The sequence below is a fragment of the Pelodiscus sinensis genome, chromosome 4 (assembly GCF_049634645.1).
Source record: "Pelodiscus sinensis isolate JC-2024 chromosome 4, ASM4963464v1, whole genome shotgun sequence".
NCBI lineage: Eukaryota > Metazoa > Chordata > Testudines > Trionychidae > Pelodiscus > Pelodiscus sinensis.
In genome coordinates, this window is record NC_134714.1 from 24,966,555 (window position 1) to 24,983,800 (window position 17,246).

Below are 17,246 nucleotides of genomic sequence, written 5' to 3' on the forward strand. Positions count from 1 at the left end.
AATATTTTACCAATGCTGAGTTTTAACATACCTGAAAATGGAAATTTGGTGATCTTCAAGGATTGTACAAGGTTTCCCTCTCCGCGCCCCCCCCAACACTTTCAAGAAAGTGAATGTAATACTATGAAAAGCATTAGTTTGATCTTAAGGCTTTTTTTTTCTTTTCAGACCAGGTACAGTGAAAGCAGTAGCAGTGCAATGTTTCTTATATTTGACCAATATCCTCAACCTTATGCTAGTGATGGCAAATCCCCTACTATTATGTGATACAGCTTTTGATAGTCAAAATGGTTTTGAATTTAACTCTGATTCTCTCCTTTACTAGTTAACTTATTAGAGCTACTTGAGTTTTCCAGACCAGGTTTCCAGGTGTTTACATTTTTGTTGTTGTTAAAAATACATTTTAAAGAGTAGTATGTTTAATATCGTTATTTCCATTACATCTAAAAAACTACATTGAACAAAAATACTAAGGTGCAAAGTAAAGTGTTCTCAGGTGTCCAAATCAGTATTGCTCCTGCAACCTTAATTTGGCTCCTGAGGTATGGTACCAGATTTTGAAAGGATCCCTCTGCCTCTGTAACCACAACGTGTCTCAATCCTTATCTACTTTTTTCATTTCCCACTTTCCAGCTCTTGCTCTTTTCCCATTTTTTTTTTCCTGGGGAGCCCTCAACACACCCCTGCACTTACTCCTACTCTTCCTCTGCTCTTATCCAGCCCTCTCACTGATTTGTTTACCCCTTCCTCTGCTTTATGCAATCCACCTCACCCCAGCTGCTGCATGCTTCCATTTCTCCACTCTCTCCTTTTGTTCTTTCACCTCTCTTCTGCCCCCCCACTCTGATTTCTACAATCTCTCCACCTTAACTCCTTCCCTCCTCTCTCCCAACTCCTCTGTATTCATTTCACGAACCATATTCCATTTGCTTCTTGCAGCCTGAGCACCAGCAGGAAGGGTATTGTGAACAGAGAAGACTGTTTTGCTACTCTCAGTTCCAACTTCACAGTGGAACCTGGCAGCCATCAGGTGCACAGAAAATCCTTCTCAGTCCCCTTTGTCTTGGGCTGAAGCATGCTCAGTACACACAGTCTTTTGAGAATTTAGCGGTTGATCATATGTAAGTTGAGACATTTCAAAGACTCATCACATGACCAAATGTGGGCAGATTATCATGGGAATGGCAAAAGGCACATCCCTGACACCAGTCCCGATACCAAGAAGTTCTTGCTCCAAAGCTTGGAATTGCTAATTTCTCAATGAAAAGACTTAAGAATTCTTTAAAACATCTTTTTCCACAGTTTTATTCTCTTGAATAATTGAATGGTTTCAGCTGCAACTTTGAAGGAAAATGTAGCATGAGACAGACTCATGACCTAGGAAATTTGCCTTACTGGTAAAAGTTTGGCAAAGTTATAAACAACTTAAAACAGGATCTTATTATGATGCTGGGAAACCTAAGCCATAAGGCTATGTCTAGACTTCCCATTCCTGTGCAAAAAAAATGCAAATGAGGCGAAGAGTGGAATATCGCCATGCCTCATTTGCATAACTAATGAGGCTCCTTTTTCGCTCAAAACCCCCCTCTTGTGCAATAGCCGTTCTTCCTCTTTTTTTCAGGAAGAACGGCTCTTGTGCAAGAGAGGGTTTTTGTGCAAAAGCCTCTTGCACAAAAACGGAGCCCCATTAATTATGCAAATGAGGCACGGCAATATTCCACGCTTTGTCTCATTTGCATATTTTTGCGCAAGAGGGGCAGTCTAGACATAGCCCCCTATCAATATCTGCACCGATTAACCAAATTTTCTGATGTTATTGCATCCCGATTCACTTTGACCTGAAAATAAGTAATCAAACGAGATTGTTCTGAAATAAATTTGCCGGTTTTTATTTGTGTCCCCATACCGTATTGGTATTGTTTCTAGCTTCTCTTGACTGGTAAATTTGTTATGTTTTGGCTAAAAATTTTAGCAGAACTTATACAAATGGAATTCAGCGTATGACACACAAAACTTGGTATTCTAAAAAGTAATTGCAATTGGATTTTATTCAAAAATCAAAACTCAATTTAAATGAAAAAATCCAATTTTTGTTTGTTTTTAAGTAATCTATTTTTATTCATCTTTTTTATATTTTTCCTATGATAAGCAGAATAGTTTCTTGAAAGCTAAACCGGTGGAATTTCTCTCAAAGACTATCTCAACTACCCACTGTATTTTGGAACTGTTTCTAGTTCCACATAACCTAAGTGCAAAGATCCTACCAAATTCACGGGACGTTGTGGTCAATTTTACAGTCATGGGATTTTTAAAATGGTAAATTTCATGATTTCATCTATTTAAATCTGAAATTACACAGTATTGTAATTGTAGGGGTCCTTGTGCAAAAAGAGAAGGCTCCAAAGTTATTGTGATGGGGGGAAGCTGCAGTGTTGTTACCCTTATTTCTATGCTACTGCTGGCTGCCATGCCACCTTCAGAGCTGGGGTGTTGTAGTGCAACGGCTGCTTGCTGGGAGCCCAGCTTTGAAGGCAGAGCCATCACAGCAGCATCACAGAAGTAAGGATAGTAATAGAGAGGTTGCCATCCTTACTTCTGCATTGCTACCTGCAGAGATGGGCTCTTGCTCAGCAGCTATCACACTCTCCAGCCACCCAGCCATTGCCACAGTTACTTTTTGCCACTGCTGGCAGGTGCTATCTTCAGAGTTAAATGTTCAGCCAGCAGCCACTGCTCTCCGGCTGTTCAGTTCTGAAGGTGGTACAGAAGTAAAGGGTGTCACAATCCCTTAAAAACAATCTTGCAACCCCTGCACCTCCTCTTTGGGCCTGGATCCCCAGTTTAAGAAACACTGGTCTTTCTTATGAAATCTTTAGTGTGTTAAAGCACACACAAGAAACAATTTCATGGTCTATGATGCATTTTTCATGGTCATTAATTTTGTAGGTCTATGCTATGGTTGTAAGCGACTAGTCAACTATCTGATAAGCTCATGCTTATCGGATTGTTGACTAGTGACTTGACTAGTTGCTTCCGCCCTCTTTGCTGAGAGAGGCAGCAAAGGTGGGAGCGGAAGCTGGCATAAAAGCAGGTTCCCCCAGTACCGTCTCAGGGGAGGGGGGCAGGAGCGCAGCAGGGATCTGGTGGCACTTCCATCTTTGAAATGTAGCAAGTACATTTCAAGAGCAGAAGCACTGCGGGGAGCATGGGGCAAGCAGGGGACTCAAGCAGCCTACTGCTGGCCCCATGTTCTTTGCAGCACTTCCACCTTTGAAATGTAGCAAGAGTTGGCAGGCTCTTTCTATGTTTCAAAGGCAGAGATACCCTTACCGGTAAATTGAGTAGTCGGTGGAGTTTGATTAGTTGATCTAAATTTAACATCCATAGTCCCTACTAGGGATAAAAGTGGCAACTGATTAACTAACGGCCTGAATGGGCTGGAGTGGCCTTCTGCCCACGAGAGCCAAGGTAAGCAGTTGACTGGTTAAATGTAATGGCTAATTGGTAAACTGGGATTTTGCATTCCTAGTTCCTACTAATAATCTGTGTGCTGTCCATTAAGGGTTAGGTGCAAATAGCACCTCTTGTGCATATCCTTAGCAATGTTCCTTCTAATTTTTTTCCATCTGTGTGTGGAATAAATTTTGTTAGGTACACTGAGACATGTGCAGATGTACATCACCAGTAGAAACACATGCTGCCCGCTGTGGGTACTCTGCTAATCAGCTGGGCAGCACTGGAATCTCTTTTGGATGGCCGCCCAACTGCTCAGCTTTCAGAGAACACTGATGTGTTCATTTTCAGGTCATCTTTTAAAAAAGCAAATATCAAGAGGAATTGATGACTTAAGGAACTCTTAATGGATATAAGGGATTTCCACCTGTAGGTTAATGAATATCAAGTCAAGGTCAGTAGTGACCAAAAGTTGTTGGATGGTCTGTGTGAAACGAGTGTGTCTCAGTTCAGTTTCCATGGACTGACACCATTACCATATTTGCCACAATTGGTTCCCATGTTTGGCAACCTTGGGAAAGAATCTGATTGCTACATCAGAATGGAGACTAAACTACTTCTTGCTCCTGAAGGTGGTCAACCTATGGCAGTGTCATAGAAGCTTATACTGTTAACCAGTTAAAGGTTAGACTTACCTAATGTTTTACCAGTTAACCAACTAAAGCAAGATTTGAGCTGAGATTGACTGCTGGCTCCCAGCCCCGGGTAAAACTGGTATTTACTTATGTAGCATTGTCATAATATTTGTATTCCTCAAATTATACACTATCGAGAAGAATTTTACACTGGTTTCATCATCATTGTCTTTATGGCAGATCACAAAGGGACATAGCCTCCTTGCAGATTGAATGCCACCTAGCTAGATCTCAAGCTAAATGTATGAGGAAAACTGAATATCCAATCACCATATCCATCAGTGATGGTCTTACTGTGCCAACAAAGCTGTTGGCGACTACATGATTTCTGGGCTTAGTGATATTCCTTGGTAAACACACTTTGGAATTTGTTGGACTTTTCATCCTAATAATAATAATAAGAAAGCTGCCAAAACCAAACCATGCCTGATGGAGGTGGTTGGGTTCAGCTTGAAGTATGCTCATTTCTAATCTTGTCTTGTTACTTAATGTAGAGCAGCTGACCAAGATGATGAGAATCAAAAAATGTCAATCCAGTGCTCTTTAGTCTTCCTCTGTGCCCATGTTTCACTGTTTTACAACAGAGTTGCTGTATGTGTAGTGTTATAGAACTGCAGCTTTCTAGCAAGCTTGAAGTTATGGTATACCATAGAGGCTGGTGAAAGGCCTTAAATGTGCTATGCAAGTGTCCCCATCTTTGGAGCATTTTCCAGAAATGTCAAATTGTTGAGAAATACCATAGACAGTTGCTATCTATTTGTTGTCTTGTCTGGACAAGTTAATACTGAGTTGCAGTTTGGACCTAGAGGATTCTTGGTGTTAATGGCCAGAACCTGATTAATCTGGCATAGTCTTGTATGCTTTTTCTTAACTAGGCAGATCTGCCATAAACTGCAGTGACTTAGCAAATTGAGTAATAGTAGGGGGTATTATTGACTGACTAAAACCTTGTGGGTTTTTTACCTCATGAGTCTGAAAGTATTTAGGAAAATAGCTGTTTTGTGTTGGGGTTGGACAAGGTATAAATTAATGAAGGGAGAAGTACTTTGAACTCCAGTGTATGTATTGTCACATCTATTCAATATTACTCCAGAAATTCAAAATTGTTGAGTAAAAAGCTAGAATTCATGGTCACGTAAAGAATGCTGTGCAGCTACCTTAAAGCGATGTATCGTATATATGTTTCTATTGAATCTTTAATATCACATGTTTGTTTGAGTTGGAATGTTAATATTAATATTCCTATATGATATACACATTGAAATATAATCTGTCCCATTGGTGTTAATATTCAATACATGATATTATTTTTGACCATTTTTAGGAGTCTGTTGCATACTAAAACTATTTTTCAACATTCTTAATTTTTTTTAAATAGTCAGTAGGCCAAGGGATATTCTGAAAGAGGAGTTATGGTTTAACTATTCTGTTTGATGTTTGTAATCCATAAATAAATGATTAACTGCATGGCTGGCTTGGAGTCAGACTACTGTTGCATTACCTGCAGTTTGAAAGGAGCGTTGGAGAACTTAGAGATTTGTATGTAATTCTTGCATACAGTTGTGGTATGTCCTTACTGAAGTTTTTCAGAGGAAAATTTTGTCTTTTGAACCTATTTTTCTGTATCCATAATGATCTAGTCTCACCGGCTTTAATATCATCATGAATTGAGTTAATTATATTTCTCCAATTTTTAAAGGATTTTTTTTTAAAGTCTTGAGTTGTATTATCAATCTCTATATACACATTTTTTTTTCCTGTGGGATGGCAGAGTGATATCATACATCACTCTGGGTAGTCGTGCCTGCAATTCCAAGCCCAGAACATGTCCCCCCCCCCCCCCCCCCCCACCTGGAAACGGCCTCTCGTCGCTCTGCCAGCAGGCTTCCCCACTCACCCCTCTTAGCCTGCAGCCCTACCGGCTGCATCCTGTCCAGGCCCATATGCGGGGTGCGTGTGTGTATATCAATGCACCCCCATAGCCCTCCAAGTAAGTGGGAGGCTGGGGTAGTATGTTGCCCTTCCCTCCCTCCCCTGTGCTCTGGCTGCAGGGACAGAAGCCGCGAGCTGTGTAGCCCTGGGAGCTGCACAGCCTCTCCTCTCCCCTCTTCTCAGTGCTCTGAGGGCGGGCGGAAGCTGTGCAGCCCCAGGAGCCATGCAGCTTGTCCCCTTCTCCAGTGCCTGCAGGAGCAGGGGGGCAGAAGCTGCGAGCTGCACACTGCATAGCTCCAGGAGCCACACATGGCCTTTCCCTATCCCCCTCTAAGGGGCAGGAGCCACAAGGCCTCCCCCTCTTTAGTGCTCCAGGTGAGTGGGAGATGCGCCCCTTTCTCCCACCCCAGCCCCCTTCACACACACCCTATGTCAGTGGGAGAGCCAGGGCTGGTGTGCCATGGCCAGGTCCTCCCCAGCAGCTGCAGAGGGGATCAAGAAAGAGGAGGGGTGAGAACAGTCCAGGGGCCAAGGGGCAAGAGAGAGAGATGGGGGAGGGGGGAGAAGGGGCGTTATGGGGGGAGGAGCAGGAGAGAGCCAGGCGGTAGGAGGGGTGAGAAAAAGCCTGGGCTCAGCCCTTCCCTGCAGCCCGGGGTGGGCGGGGAGAGCCAGGGCTGGGATGGGCTGAGACCAGATCCTCTCTAGCTGACAGGGGGTTGGGGAGTGTAGTGAGCAAGGGTTGCAGCCCCCTACTTTGCACTTACGTTCATTCTTTTCTTCCACAGTAAGAACACACAGGGCTGATTTCTTCTTGAAAACTATAAATTTGTATTGACTTGCTTGATTTTTGTGTTCCTTTATTAGTCACAAACATTTAAACATATTTTTTCTCACTTCAATAAGATGTAATAAGTGTGGAAAAAATGAACAGTCAAAACTCCTAAATAGGTATTGCAGACCCCTTTCATTGGCTGTAGGAACCTTAATTTTGCTAGTTGTGCCCTTACCTACTCTCCATCAGTATGTCCCAGTGACTGAACACTCTACAACAGTTAATCTGTCCTGGAACATTGTCTCGATCCTTGAAATGTCCTTATTTTAGAGCTTGACATGGAAACTTAGTGTATATTTCTATAGGTCTCTACTGCTTTGATACAGAAATGCTCTAGAACAGCGGTTCTCAAACTTTGTGGGCTCTGGAGCCCTTTACATGCGTAAAAATTTATGCGGAGCTCCAGTGGTCCGCTGATTGTAAGTATTGTACCTATCAACGTTTCCAGTTTGTCAGCCTCGCGGAGCCCTGGGGTTCCACGGAGCACGGTTTGAGAAACACTGCCCTAGAATACCATATACTAGTGGACTTGAGGATCCCTTCCATGTTCTGTTTTTAGGCTGTTATTTTTTAAAATGAAACTGTTACAAACAAACATTTTCAGGGAAAAATGTTTTATAGAGGTGTCTCATGTTCATTATTTCAAAAACTGTTAAAAAAAGAGAGGGGTGAGCATATTCTAACTCATTAAAGGAACATTCGTGTGGCTAGAACAGAAATTCACAGCCTGACACAAGAAATCCTCTCTGTGCCAGCAGCATTATAGGAGGAAGATCAGTTAAACTCATCACTGCTACTGTTGTGCATGCTGCTTTTTGCCAAGCTAGCTGATACACTATATTTGGAAATGTGGCTATGGCAGGTAACCTAGATTATTTATTATGGTGTCAGTGTATTCTTATTTTTGATGGGCACTTTCATTAGTTCTCTGCAGAATTATTTGGATAGAAAGATGACATCTTAAAAAAAAAAAAAAAAGAATTAGACTGTAACTATTGGTGGTCATTCAAAACTGTAGGCCCCAATCCAAACCTTATTTTAATAAGTTTTTGTACAACAAGATATATTTTGTTTCTGCCGTATTTGTCATGTATATTCCGCTAAGGAGCATGTCTTTTCGTTGCCTTATTAGTGATTTAGGGTTTTTATTTAATTTTTCTCTGAAAAAGTTTTGTTTTGTTCATCTTCAGTATGCAATCTCTTGTAATTCAGATTTTATTTTAAAATAAAAACATTACAAATTTCTATTGTTTGAAATTTAAAAAAAATCTTAAATCTCTCATCAACTGTGAAATCTGAATATAACTATAATTATAAAACCAATTCCATATATCAGCAAGACTTTTCCTTTACTTCCGAATAAAGAACTGAGTTGTCTTTTTCTTTTTATATGGCTTTCTTTAAGTATGACACTATCATTGCAGTTTCTCATTTGCTGGTAAACCATGTGACCAAGAAGGATTTTGCTTAAATCCACTGTTCTGTTGACATAAGTGGATTACAATTCTGTCTTCTATTAAAGTAGTCTTAGGCCACTTTTATGGAGCAATATTTTAGTAACTAAATGAGACCCCCGAGGAAGTCCTCGTCAAGCAAATGCTGTATATACTGGGCTGACTTTAGAAAAGGCTTCTACATGCGTGTTGGTGACAACTCAGTAGAAATTGTTTTTGCCAAGCATCACATATGTGGGGTTTTTTCATTACATGTAACAATTTTTAATAGATCGAAACAGTTGATTCTCAGTTTCTTTTTTGAGGGGAGGTGGATATGCAGATGGGAAGAAGGGTAGAATTTGCTTTTTGATTTGTGAACTGGATAAAAATGTATAATTGGGATCAAAATGGAGCATTTCATGAAAGGAAATGTCTTGTTACTACAAAGTTGCAAGATACCACAGCCCCACTGTTTGGTTTTCTGTTATGTGAAGTGGGCTTGCTAGTTTAATCTTGCAGTCAAGATTTTGTTTCCAAATACACATTGTGATGACAAGAAACAAGAGTCTGGACATGGCAAATACATTTTCACAGAAGAAAATGAAAATGGGTACATAAGTACATAAGAATGGCCGTACTCGGTCAGACCAAAGGTCCATCTAGCCCAGTAGCCTGACTGCCGACAGCGGCCAGCACCAAGTACCTCAGAGGGGGTGGACCGAAGACAATGATCAAGAGATTTGTCTCGTGCCATCCATCTCCAGCCTCTGACAAACAGAGGCCAGGGACACCATTTCTATCCCCTGGAATTTATATCATGATTGCATATTGATAACAATTTACTGTTTAAAAAAAAATCATTTGTATAGGAACACATTTGTCAGGATTGTGCAATTAATCCAAAAATATTGTTCATAGAATTTGTTGGTTCTTGTGTTTAGGTTTGTGATAGCACTCATCTCAGACTGGGGTGCTGAGGCAACTATGTGGCTATGTCTACACTACAGGCTTTATGCGCTAGAACAGCTGTTCTTGCGCAAAAACTTGTGGAGCATCTACACTGCACGCGCACTCTTGTGCAAGTAAATTTGCAGTACAGCGTCGGAAAAGAGGGCTTCTTGCACAAGAGTTATTCCTCTCTTCACAAAAGCTCTTGCGCAAGAAGGCAGTGTATACAGGCAACAGGGGTTTCTTGTGCAACCCCTTGGCTAAAATGTCCATCAGAGCTTTCTTGCGTAAGACAGCATCCACACTGCCATGGATGCTCTTGCACAAAAACACATCTCCGTGCAAGAGCCTGCAGTGTACACGTAGCCTGTCAGTCTTGATTTAGAATTTTTTTCTTTTTTGATGGTTCTGTTTGTTTGAACTTAAAAAAACTGGTTCTAAAACAAATCTTTTTCTCCTGTGAAATTAATACTCTTGCTGTACTGTACCTTTTTAATTTCTCTTGGCTTTCATCAAATTGAATAAGCTGGAGTCCATAAAACACTTGGTAATGAATTATGTTTTAGTAGTGCTTTAAATGCAAATAGTTTCTCATTACTGACTCTACTCCATACTAATATAGCTTCATAGTGTAAATGTACTCTGAGAGGTAAAATAAGCCTATGAATAAGCTGTATGTGGCATCACTTTCATGTCTCCCTATGAAACAGCTGTGATTAGATACATATATAGCTGATCCTTATTACTCATACATGATGATCTCTACTCCACACTCATAACAAAACCTTTAGCCAACTGTGTGACTGTTCAAAGCTGCTTTTCCTTTGAACAGTAGAGTAAAACAATAGAGTAAAAGCACTATAATTTGCTATGACATTTATGTCTTAACAAAATCTTCATATTTATATAAGAAACTAAATTGTAATAATCGATATTAAACATTTATATATATTGCCATTGAGATGTATGGTGCTTTACATTGCTATTAAGAGACATGGTCCTTTCTCTGAAGAGCTTGCAAACTGTATACCTGATCATACAGGTGGACCTATACAAACAGAAGTGTGTACTCAAGTAAAATTGATTTATTTGAGATACTGTATTGGCAGAACGGTCCACCAATGTGGAAGAAACTGCAGGGTAATAGCCTAAGATGAGTGTAATAAGATGAAATACAGAAAATGTGAATATTGGGCAAACAGAATGAAGGAATATGTAAAAAATAATGTATTAGGATTGCAAAGGTGTCATTGTGTACAGGCAGTCCCCGACTTACGCGGATCCGACTTACGTCGGATCCGCACTTACGAACGGAGCTTTCTCGCCCCGGAAGTCGGGGCGAGAAAGCCCCGTTCGTAAGCTGCTCCGGTGCCCCTGGTCTGCTGGAGACCGTCTCCAGCAGACCAGGGGCACCGGGCGGGTTCCCGCGCTTCTGAGGCTTTGCCAGAGCAAAGCCTCAGAAGCGCGGGAACCGCTGCTGCTGCCCCTTGAGACCCGGTGCCTGTGGTCTGCTGGGGACGGTCCCCAGCAGACCACAGGCACCCTGACTGAAGCCGCAGCCGCGGGGGGGTCCCGCGCCTCTGAGGCTTTGCCAGAGCAAAGCCTCAGAGGCGCGGGGAACCGCCGCTGCTGCCGCTTTGACTGGAGCGGCAGCAGCGGCGGTTCCCCGCGCCTCTGAGGCTTTGCTCTGGCAAAGCCTCAGAGGCGCGGGACCCCCCTGCGGCTTCAGTCAGGGTGCCTGTGGTCTGCTGGGGACCGTCCCCAGCAGACCACAGGCACCCAGACTGGAGCGGCAGCAGCGGCGGTTCCCCGCGCCTCTGAGGCTTTGCTCTGGCAAAGCCTCAGAGGCGCGGGACCCCCCGCGGCTGCGGCTTCAGTCCAGGTGCCTGTGGTCTGCTGGGGGCCGTCCCCAGCAGACCACAGGCACCCAGACTGAAGCCGCAGCCGTGGTGGGGTCCCTGCCTCTGAGGCTTTGCCAGAGCAAAGCCTCAGAGGCGCGGCACCCCGCTGCCGCTGTGGCTCTGCTCCCCGTGTCCCTGGTCTGCTGGGGGGCGGGGGGGCGCAGCTAGTGTGCTCCCCCCCCCCAGCAGACCAGGCTTTTGTTTTGGACTCTGGGGCAGAGCAGCTGGGGCGCTGCCGATTGGTCCTGCAGCGCCCGTGGGCACTACTGGACCAACCCGGCAGCACCCCAGCTGCTCTGCCCCAGGTCCTGATTCAGCCGCTGCTGGTCAGTTTCAGCAGCGGCTGAATCAGGACGTCTGGGGCAGAGCAGATGGGGTGCTGCTGGGTTGGTCCAGTAGCACCCCAGCTGCTCTGCCCCAGGCGTCCCCAAGTCAGCTTCTGCTGAAACTGACCAGCGCTGACTACAGGAAGCCCGAGGCAGAGTTGCTCTGCCCTGGGCTTCCTGGAATCAGCTGCTGATCAGTTTCAGCAGCAGCTGACTTGGGGACGCCTGGGGTTCTTAAGTTGATTCTGTATGTAAGTCAGAACTGGCGGTCAGTTTCAGCAGTGTCTGAATCTGGACGCCAGTTCCGACTTACATACAGATTCAACTTAAGAACAAACCTACAGTCCCTATCTTGTACGTAACCCGGGGACTGCCTGTATATCATGTCCCTGTTTATCTTTAATTGTGGGCAAGAACTAACATCAATAGAAGTCCTGTAATTAACTGAAGAGCATCAGAATAAACTTATCTATGTATTTTGCTTGAACTTCCTTAGAATTTTTTCAATATAGCTTTTTTCCTCAACTGTACATTAGGATTGGAATTCATGTTGGTGCTCTGTCCACTTGGCATTAGCACAAAGTCACATGGACCTTATGGTAAGAAGGAAGTACTATAATCGTTTAATGTAACCTGTGTAAAATAGGCTAGAGAACATCACCTAGTACATCCTGAATTAAGCCTAGTAAATTATGGTTAGAGCCCTGTAAATCCACAGGTATCCACACACACACAGATCTCCCCAACTCATTTTTGCAGCTATGGATGCAGATGCAGAAACAGATTTTGTATCTAGAACCCTTCAGGTTTGTGGATATCTACTTGAGATGTGCTGGTATCCGCATCTGTGGATGTCAGTGCGGATATCCAGGGCTCATTTTTGCAGCTGCAGATACAAATCTTGTATCTGTGCAGGGTTCTAATTATCAGGGCTTGACAAACTATGTAATCTACTCGCCCATGGTGAGTAGATTACAACCCAGAAGAGCCGGGTTCGGGCGATCTGCGCATGTGCAGGGCGATCTGCGCATGCGCAGATCGCCGGACAGCGCGGCTGGCGAGCCGGGCCCGCTGCGGCTCGGCAAGCCCTGCTAATTATGATTGAGTTACAGCATATCTTTTAGAAAGCCATCAGTCTTGATTTTAAAACTTCAAGTGATGGAGAGACCACTACATCCTTTAATAAGGATTTCCAGTGGAAATAGGTTGTAAAGAAGCTATTAGGTCAGTGCAGGGAAGATGGTGTAACTTAGGCATTTACTGTGCTTATCTGTGTCCAGCATTTGTATCAAAGATAGGAGTTAATGTTGTCCTAACCTGCCCCCAGAGACCAAACCAGGCGTTTATACCCATAGGTTCAGGGAGGCACATTGACTCCCCTCTTGCTTTCTTCACAGAAATCAGACCGAAATGAATTTGACTCCTGTCTGCTACCTTCCTTTTTGAAGACTTTCTATGATCTGTGCTTGGATTCTCCCAGCCTCCTTCTACGAAGGATTGTCTTTCAGATTATTGTGAATTCATTAGCTGTGAATGAGTTACGAGTTACCATGTTTAAATCAGTTAATTTCAGGTGAAGAAGGAAAGAGTTGGAACTTGGAAAGTCAGAGAAGAGAGAGTAGGATGCTCCGAGGAATGGAGAACCTGCCTTAACAGAGTTTGAAGGAGCTTGTCTTGTTTAGTCTAACAAAAGAGAGACAGAGGAGATGAAATGGCTCTATAAATTCATCAGCAGAATAAATGTTAGCAAGAGAGGAGTTATTTAAGTTTAGGGTCAATGTTGGTTAGGCTTGAAAATAGATAAAAATTTCTATTAGAGAAGTAAATTTATGGAACAGCCTTCCAAGAGGACTAGTGGGTGCAAAAAACCTAACTAGTTTGAAGTAGAGATGTAAGTATGTAGTTGAGCCAGGGCTCATTGGTTAACTGTGTACGCATCAGTTAACCCTCTCGGTTACACACAGCCCTCCCCCCTCACAGGTGGGAGGGGAGGCATGATCTGGTGTGCATGGCAAGCTGGCTTTTAAGCTGACTCCCCGTGAACGCTGGCTCCTGTGGAGCTGCCTTCCCTCCTCCCCCCCCCCCTCGTTGCTGCCTCTCGTACAGAGGTAGCAGTGGGGGGTGGAGGAGAGGCAGGAGGTGATGCTCCCTGCCCCTTTACTCCCATGTGTGAATGTGTACCTGCTGAAAATTTCAGCGGATACACATTTACACAAATAAGCACATTTTATCCCTAGCTGGAAGTTAATGTGGGGGTGGTATGAGGTTGCATTCAATGGCACATAGCCCATCCATGACTGTTAGCAAATGTTTTCAGTAGCTTGAGATGATACGATAGATGGGGAGTTACTACAGAGAGTTATTTCTCAGGCTGCTGGGTTTCACCCATATGCTCAGCATTTAAACTGAATGCCATATTTGAGATTGGAAAGGAATTTTCTCCCAGGCCAGATTGTTCAATATCTTGGGAGCTTTTGTCGTCTTGTTGCAGCATGGAGTGTGGGTCGCTTCCTGATTAGAACTTGGAGGATTTTCTAACTTTAAGTCTTTCAGTCAGGATTTATAGACTTCAGTAAATCAAGCACAGGTTATGTTATGAGCATATTTTCAGGGTGGGTGAGGTTCTGTAGCCTGCAGCATGCAGGATGTCAGACAAGATGCCCAGGACTGTCATTTCTCGCCTTAAAGTTTTTAATGTAACAACACCTGCTTAATATAACTACATATAGTTATATTAAAAAGTCATGAGTTTTTTTTACCTAGAAGATTATAAATTTTTTTTTTTGCTAGATTTATATAGGAGTGTTGAGCACCTTTGAGCTAATGACACTTTGAAGCCAATAGCTTCTTTAAAGAATCAGGTAATATTTAACTAAAATCGTTAGTGGAAGGGCAGCGGGTTGGTATGGTGCTACCAGGATTACTGTATTCTTAATGCATGTATAAGAAGTAGAAAATGTGTGTATGCCTGCAAAAGTTATTTTTTCAAGGTTATTCTACTTAAATGTAAAGGTCTAGGCTATGCAATAGAATGTCAACTGGGATGTAATAGTTTTGACTTCAGTCAGGATCTTTTCAGCTGCCGTTATGTGAACTCTAGTAGTAATGCTAGCAGTCTCAAAATAAAGTTTGATTTCTAATGCATCAAAATATTAAAGGATGAAATTATGTAGATATGAAATGTGGTGAAGCTGTCATCGAACAAATTTATCCATATTTTAAAATAGCCAGCTATTTGTGAACTATCTACAATAGTCCAGTTCCTCTTGAAAATCATTTTAAGAATTAGTAGGCCAATGGCTCAGTTACTCCATAATTTTCTTAACTGGTTGTTAGGGATGTCAGCATGTAAATAACTATATGATTAACCACTAAGTTTAGGATTATCGGTTAATCCTGTCAACTACGTGCATTTTCCCCCTCTTGCTTCCTCAGGCAGCAACGGTGGGGGCAGGTGTTTTAACAAAATATCTATACCAAAGATAGTGTCATTGTGGCACTTCATTCTGGATTCCAGTGTGCAATTATGCTGCCTCTTGGTAGCCTGACTTCGAACCTCTCAACCTCTGGGGTAAGAATGTTAAAATATTATCTGGCTATTTGTAGTCGATAATTTTTAACGACTGTACAATTAGTCGATAAGCACTGGTGTGCAGAGCCACAGTGGGGATAGCTGCAGGAGCCTACTCCAGCCGGGAATGAGCAGTCCTGGCTTGTGCTGGCTCCGGAGCCACCCACTCTATGGTCCTGCATTTTAGATGTATTAATTGCCGCTGGGCAGTTACGACATTTAAAATGCAGAGGCTTGTGCCGAGTCCAGAAGCCCCTGTTCATGGCGGCCAGGGCTGGCCATGAACAGGGGGTGCTGCCTGAGCAGACCTTGCCCTCTGCCAGCCCTGGCCACCATGAAACATTGGCTGCTTGGTGGCAACAGCCCCTATCCGTGGGGGGGGGACAGCTCCCCTCTGGGACCCCTGGGGACAGGGGCTACATTGCAGCAGCATCTCCTATCCTGCCCCCACTGCCTCTGATAGAGGGAGCAGTGGGGTGGGGGAAGTAGCATCCTGGAGATGGTGCTGGGGAGGTACCGGCGTTTAAGCTGGCTCCCTCCATTTTTGGCTCCTGTCTGATAGAGGCAGCAAGCGGGGAGGGGAAGGGTGGCGGCAGCGGCGCAGAGAGCAAGGGACCTGACATGAGTGGGCACTGAAACAGTACCAAGTCCCACGCTACGCCTATGCCTTCTAAATGTAGTAAGAGCTTGGTGGCTCCTATTACATTTAGAAATCAGTGCTGCAGCTGCTGTGCCTCTGCCTCTCCTTTCTCCCCTCCCCCCCATCCCCTGGAGTCAGTGCTCCGGGGAACCAGCTTTTAAGCCAGCTCTTCCCCCACCTCTCCCAGCTCCTTCTCCCCTCACCTTGCTGCCTCTGATATAGAGGCAGTGAAGTGGGTGCATGGAAATGCAAGTAAGTCGACTTTTAAACATCCCTAATTCAGAATAAAATTTAAGTTGTCATTTGAGAATTGGTGTCCATAATATGACTATTTAGCAAACATCAGATAAAATAACATAATGGAAGCATTTTTAAAAGGACGGTGTAGATACTTTTTAATATGCCGAACTGATATGATGTATTTTTCTATCTCTACATAAAGTATACTTCTACTGTAGTTATAAATGTCGTCTTATTTAGAGGGCCTGAATGCAACATTTGGAGCATATTTACTGGTGTGGTAACAAATAACTATTAAACGTGCTTTAAAAAATATTTAAAAGGAAAAGACCCTGTTTACTTCACATTTTAATTATTATATTTTATTTCTTAATAATGAATAACAGTTTGTCTGTTTTTCCTTTATAGTTGGAAGATGGGGAAGAAGAGCAGAGTGAAAACTCAGAAGTCAGGTACTGGAGCTACAGCAACAGTTTCTCCAAAAGAGGTGTTGAATCTAATTAGTGAATTATTACAGAGTAAGTTTAATTTTTCTAAACGTCTTTGTAGAAGGCAGGAAAGGAGGTAAAAGAGACCTGTTTGCCCTTTTAGTACTGTAGGCAGTTAATTGCATTAGTTAAGTTTCCTGCAAGTGCTACCTTGAGATTCCAATCTCTTATCTACAGCTGTGTCAGAATTTCAGTTTGACTTTGTATCAGATATACAATATCTTGTGCAGTCTGAAGTTTTACTCTTCCTACATGTTCCTGCACACTTAAAAAATATCAGACCATATTTCAGGAAAGGTGTGTTGAAATTAGAGAAAGTACAGAGAAGAGCAACAAAAATTAGATCTTAGGTCTAAAAAATATGACCTATGAGGGAAGACTGGAAGAATTGGACTTGTTTACTTTAGAAAAGAGAAGATTGAGAGGGGACATAACATCTTTCAAGTATCTAACAGGGTGTGAGGTGGAGGAGAGAGAAAAATTATTTTCCTTAATGTCCGACAACAGGACCAGAAGCAGTGGGCTTAAATTGCAGCAAGGGAGGCTTAGGTTTTTCAGCATTAGGAAAAACTTCCCAATTATCAGGATGGTTAAGCACTGAAATAAATTGCTTAGGGAAGTTGTGATCTCCATCATTTGAGATATTTAAGAGCAAGTTAGATAAATATCTCTCTGGGATGATTTAGATGGTGCTTGGTCCTGCCAGGAGTTCAGGGACCTGGACTTGATGCCTCTTGAGGTCCCTTCCAGTTCTAGTATTCTATAACCTATGTTCAGCCTCTTA

General features: G+C 43.0%; 1 protein-coding gene across 4 annotated transcripts in view; it reads left to right on the top strand.

Moving 5' to 3' along the window:
- SETD3 (SET domain containing 3, actin N3(tau)-histidine methyltransferase) overlaps positions 1-17,246 on the top strand; it is a 73,977-nt gene that overhangs the window by 6,345 nt on the left and 50,386 nt on the right. For 3 of the 4 annotated variants that reach the window (XM_075926602.1, XM_075926603.1, XM_006123762.4), the window contains exon 2: positions 16,383-16,492. In XM_075926602.1, coding sequence (XP_075782717.1) covers positions 16,390-16,492 — 103 coding nt within the window. In that variant the 5' untranslated portion in view covers positions 16,383-16,389. Of the gene's footprint in view, positions 1-15,765; positions 15,987-16,382; positions 16,493-17,246 lie in introns of those variants that run through there. The other variant, XM_075926600.1, reaches the window with a different exon arrangement.